Source organism: Lynx canadensis, chromosome A3 (assembly GCF_007474595.2).
Source record: "Lynx canadensis isolate LIC74 chromosome A3, mLynCan4.pri.v2, whole genome shotgun sequence".
Taxonomy (NCBI): Eukaryota; Metazoa; Chordata; class Mammalia; order Carnivora; family Felidae; genus Lynx; species Lynx canadensis.
This window is the reverse complement of record NC_044305.1, coordinates 78,716,542-78,721,830: the sequence shown is the minus strand read 5'-3', so window position 1 is coordinate 78,721,830 and position 5,289 is coordinate 78,716,542. Positions and strand designations below refer to the sequence as shown.

The window sequence follows — 5,289 nt, the reverse complement described above, 5'->3', positions numbered from 1 at the left end:
CACTTAAAAATAGTTAAGATGGTAAATTTTATGTTATGTGTACTTTGCCACAATTTAAAAAAAATTTTTAATATTATCACCAGGTGAAAGACCCAGATTTTTAAGTGCTGGTAGAGAGCTCATGGGCTCTGAATATTTTTGTAGACCATCCCCCCCTCTTCCCTGAAGTCCATACTGCTTTTATCCCTTCTCCACCCTATACCTCCAGCCTAGAATCCCAAGAGTGACCTTACTCTGACTCCTCACTACACTTCACTGTTCTCTCTCAACTCTCAATGACAACCTACAGCCCCAGGTAACTGGGGTCCACCAAACTTGACCCACATTCTCACTTTGTTTTGGCTTATGCCTTTCCCCAGCTGAAAAACACTCTTCCTTCTGCTTGTATTATCCAATCCTCCCATTCATTAAGTTCCTTCTCACAGTGGAACAACCCCAGACTACAAGGACTTCTCTCAATATCAAAGGGTGTCAGTACTCTTCATTTAGAATTAGTCACATTCTAAATGTATCACTTACTCTTTCAATCACTCAACATTGAGCATGTGTCATACACATGACAATGTGCTAGACCCTGAATCAAATGCTATGTCTTCTGTCTTCTGCTTTTTAAAAAAAAATGTTTATTTTTGAGAGAGAGAGAGAGAGAGAGAGAGCAAGTAGGGGAGGGGCAGAGAGAGAGAGAGAGAGAGAGACAGAATCTGAAGCAGCCTCCAGGCTCTGAGCTGTAAGCTCAGAGCCCAAGGCAGGGCTCGAACTCAGGAACTGCGAGATCATGACTTGAATTGAAGTCAGCTGCTTAACTGACTGAGCCCCCCGCCCCCCGCCCCAGGCTCCCCTTCTGCTTTTTTTTTTTTTTTTAAGTTTGAGAGAGAGAGCGCACATGAGCAGTGATTGGGGGAGGGGCAGAGAGAGAGACAGAGAAAAGGAGAATCCCAAGCAGGCTCCATACTGTCAGTGCTGAGCCCGATGCGGTGCTTGAAACCACAAACCTCGAAATCATGACCTGAGCTGAAATTAAGAGTCAGAAGCTTAACTAACTAGGCCACCCAGGCACCCCTTCTGCTTTTTATCTCTCTCATGGCCTCTTACACATTTAACAATGTTTACTGCAGCAGTTTGGATGATTTAATGGCCTATACTATCTTATTCCACATATGGACAGCAGATTTTAAACTACTGAAATCAAGAACAGTGTAAACTCAGGACTTGCCTGAAGCAACAGGATGTTTTGTTGGTGACGGTAGGGTTTTTTTCTAGCAATCTTACAAAGCAGCTGTCAGTTCGGGAGCCTGGGTGGTTCAGTGGTTTAACTGTCCAACTTCAGCTCAGGTCATGATCTCACGGTCCATGAGTTCAAGCCCCGCGTCAGGCTCTGTGCTGACAGCTCAGCGCCTGGAGCCTGCCTCAGATCCCATGTCTCCCTCTCTCCCTGTTCCTCCCCCACTCATGCTCTAACTCTCTCTCTTAAAAATAAATAAATGTTAAAAAAAAAAAAACCCAAAGCAGCTGTCAGTACAATAAGGGTTTGAGGACTGAGTTCAACAGGGATTATGTAGTAGGAGATCCTAGTCCTTGTTATTGGAAGTTTCCATGATGGTAACAGTAATGTCATTTGGTCATGAATGCCTGTGATGACAGCATCAAAAACATGCTATCCCCAAAGTTCCCCTTAAATATGACTTGCCTAACAGACATCTGCACAACACAAACACAAATAACTTTATTCACATGTTAGAACAGTGTTTGAGTAGATAGTGTTTTAAGGACACTTAATACAATACATTTCTTGAACTCAGATTTGAGTTAAAAAAAAACTATATTCAAGCTCTGGGTATTTTACTTAAAAATTTTGCATGTAGCCCACTTGTTTCTGCACAAAGGTAAAATACTATCTGTATTTGCTTAATTCCCCATACTTTGCCATTTCATCATGATCTTGTACCCCCAGTCATTTCATTGTTCATCTAAGTTTACATTTCGTTTACCCACACTTTTCTGAGCTAATTTTCTCTCTTTATGTTCTAAAGGGTAGCTTTGAGGTTTCGGGTATTCCTTCCCAAGGTCCACAACAATTACCTCCCTAGAAAATGTCACTCCTTTTAAAGGTCTTCTGTGGTTTTCAACAGCTGATTGACTTCTGGTGACAGGTATGGGTGGTTTTTGCAAATCATCATCCTGAAGAGAATGGGGCAACAGTCAAATGCTTAATTTACGAAAGCAACAAGCCCTTCTTTAAAACACCTAAGTTTATATTTTTAATTTAATTTATATTTTAAATTAAATATAGAAGCATTGTTCGTGAGAAACAGAAGAAGTGTTTCTAAGTGATACAGGAAAGCAGCAGTAATCCATCATGATCTCATTTTTATATTTCTATGGTTACAAAGGAGACCCCTGCACTGTCATTCTGCCTCTGGGCTTAGGCCTTGTGTAAGGGAAGATGTGAACTGTCCCTATCAGGGAGCCCCAACAGGGAGCTCAAGAAGGTGCAGGGGTGATTGTATGCTGTTGTATAAGGAGCCTGGAACCAAAACGGGGGCGTGGGGCCTGGTCCTGAGCTTGGCTATGGGGGAAGAATGACCTTGAGCAATTCATCTCATTTTCTCATTTGTAACATGAAAGGGCTGGATCCCTAGTTGGTCTCCAAGGACTCCTCCAGCTCTGAGATCTTAGGATTCTGGGGAAAGCACAATGAAGGGGAACTATTAGGAACAACACAAATGTAAGAGTAAAGAATGGGAAAGTGTCTAGATTTGGCACGTATGACTGGTTTAATAACACAGACTGATGAGCTAAGAAGATGGCTTGGATGACTGCAGACACGATGCTCCTTTCAGGTAAAAACTTAAGTTGCAGGCAAAGCCATGTCATTGGACCCAGCCAAGTCATTTACCACCTTTTCAATTAAACAAATTCTAAACGGCCCCTTGAGAGTAGAAAAGTCCGTCACCTCTTGACCATTTCCTTCAGCATTCTTAGGTTCTTGCTTCTCTCTTACTATGTCCTCCCCCTCTTCTTCCATATTTTCTTTCTCTTCTAAGGGTGTGATCAATGCTTCTTTACTCCGTCTCTGGACAAGAATGCCAGGCCTCATGGGTGCGTTCAAGTCTATGATTTGTGTCAGGAGAGTCCTAGATAATCGATCAGCAGGATTTTTAGAAATTCAGGCGTGTTAGCCACCATTGCTATACCCCAAAATGACTTTCTACAACATTCTACGATACAGACTTACTTTTCTTGGTCTCTTGAAATGTTCGCCTCCACATTAGCAGCTAAACAACCTTCACCTCCATTACCATCTGCACCAGGGCGTTTTTCTGTCTGTACATCTTTCTTGCTTTGGAAACTGAAAATGAATAAGCAAAAAAATTCAGAAAAAGGAGAATGGCCTCGAATTGAATGCTTGGCATAGAACATCACTTTTAAACAGGAAATTAGATTTCCTAAAATTCCTAAATGGACAAAGTAGGTAGCTATGGCGTTACTGGCTCTATCATAAATTGACTTAGATTATTTCTAGATACATTTGCTAGCATGACTTGAAATCTGATCCCAATTTATCAGCATGGATTTATACCATTTATATAAAAAAACCACCAATAAAAGGAGGATGCAAATGAAGCAAATTAGAAGGAGGATGAAGAAAGTGATTGCGGTGATTTCAAAGGCCAGAGGATTAGCCAGAAGACTCATCTACTCTCACAGTCACAGATCATGCAAATATTCTTTTCCAGCTTAGTTTGAATGTAGTTCTCTTGTTCTTTACGTTTTCTAGAAACAGAAGAACACAAGGCTATTTTCATTGTTGTCCTTTAGATCCACTTCATAAAAGATGCTCTGCTTGTTTCAATGAAGTTAACTCACACTGGCTAATTTCTCTCCATAAATATGGTGGGGGCTCAGGTGGTTGGAGGGGAGACTGAGCTGGGACACGTGGGATCGGCTCAGCTCACCTCCCCTCACCCCGAAAACTATCAAAAATCCAGAGGAGAGGAATTGGAGCAGCTGGAGCCAAGCCCAGCTCCCCATTCTTTTCTCTTCAGTGACATCATAGAATCATGGAACCGTTCGGTTAGCAGGACCAGAGTGCCAGCCCAACCCTGCCCATCACCAGAGTCAGGAGAACTACGAAACTCTCCTCTGGGCTGCTATCTGTCCTCTCCTCTCAGAGGGCTGGGGTGGAGGCCATGTGGCACCACCATGACTACTCTTTGCACAAGGATTTTCTTTCTGCTCTCTGAACACCAGCTTTCCTTTCTTAACCCGAGCCTGTTTCTCTTATGCTTCTTTCACAGACAATGAATAATCAGTCCACTTCCTTCTTATAAAATCCCTCTCTAGAGTAATCTACTTACCTCCTAATGGGTGCTTTCCAGGCCAAATAGCCTGTATCTTTCTAATCTCACATCCCTGGACCTACTTTCTGGACAAATAAGCAAACTGGCACCTCTAGTAGCTATGGCTGAGGAAGCAGGAACAGAGCAAGATGATCAGAGTCATGATGATCCTGCCCCCAACCTCACTTCAGGTGAGTGAGTGATGCCCACAACGGAGCAGAGCTAGGGTTTTCTGAGAAGCAAAGGAAGGTACAAAGGAATATGGCAGGTACTGCCAACCACATCTAAAAGAGTCAGAAAATGAGCCCTTGGGGGTCTCTGGGCTGTAGTAACACTGGCTCTCCTTCAGAAGGGCGAGGACTACGGTTTTTTTATCACTGGATACTCCACCAAATCAGAATCTGCAAAGCCTACAAATTTTGAATGGATGGGTCTGTGCGGCAGGTGTGGTATGTATGTATGTGGTGTGTGTGTAAGTACAAGTAGAGCTTGTTGGAGGGTTCAGGCCAACCCTGATTTCTAGAACATGGGGACATCTAGGCCACTCCTGGCAGAGTCAGAATTCACAGATGCTTCCTGCAGCAAGGCTCCCAGATAAAGACTCAGAGCCCATATCACTCTCCTTCCTCTACACTGCTGCCAGACCGAAACTTTAAGAGCCCAAATCTTCCCATGTCTCATGTACACATAAAGGATTTTCCTGGGAGATGGGACTATTTTTGATCTACTGTTAGTTACACACATTTAGACTTATGTAAAAACCCATCAAACTGTATCCTTAAGACTAGTGTGCCTTGTGTCATCTACTGTGTGGATACCACACGGAATAGAAAGTAAAAAGGTGCCCCATTCCTACACTGGGCTTGAGTGTGTGTGGTGCCATGAGCAGTGCTGGACCAGAGGGCACTGATGCTAGTTGGTCCTGCCTCCAAGACTTTGTACCAGATAT

The 5,289-nt window shown here is 43.1% G+C and overlaps 1 protein-coding gene across 1 annotated transcript; it reads right to left on the bottom strand.

The window, feature by feature from the left end:
- Positions 1-1,956: 1,956 nt before the first annotated feature.
- Positions 1,957-3,696, bottom strand: CA3H2orf74 (chromosome A3 C2orf74 homolog). The gene is made up of 4 exons (XM_030311791.1): positions 3,581-3,696; positions 3,236-3,349; positions 2,954-3,134; positions 1,957-2,178 (listed from the first exon to the last, which is right to left on the bottom strand). The coding sequence occupies exons 1-4, from the start codon at positions 3,694-3,696 to the stop codon at positions 1,957-1,959; spliced, it is 633 nt and encodes a 210-aa protein (XP_030167651.1).
- Between the last annotated feature and the right edge of the window lie 1,593 nt (positions 3,697-5,289).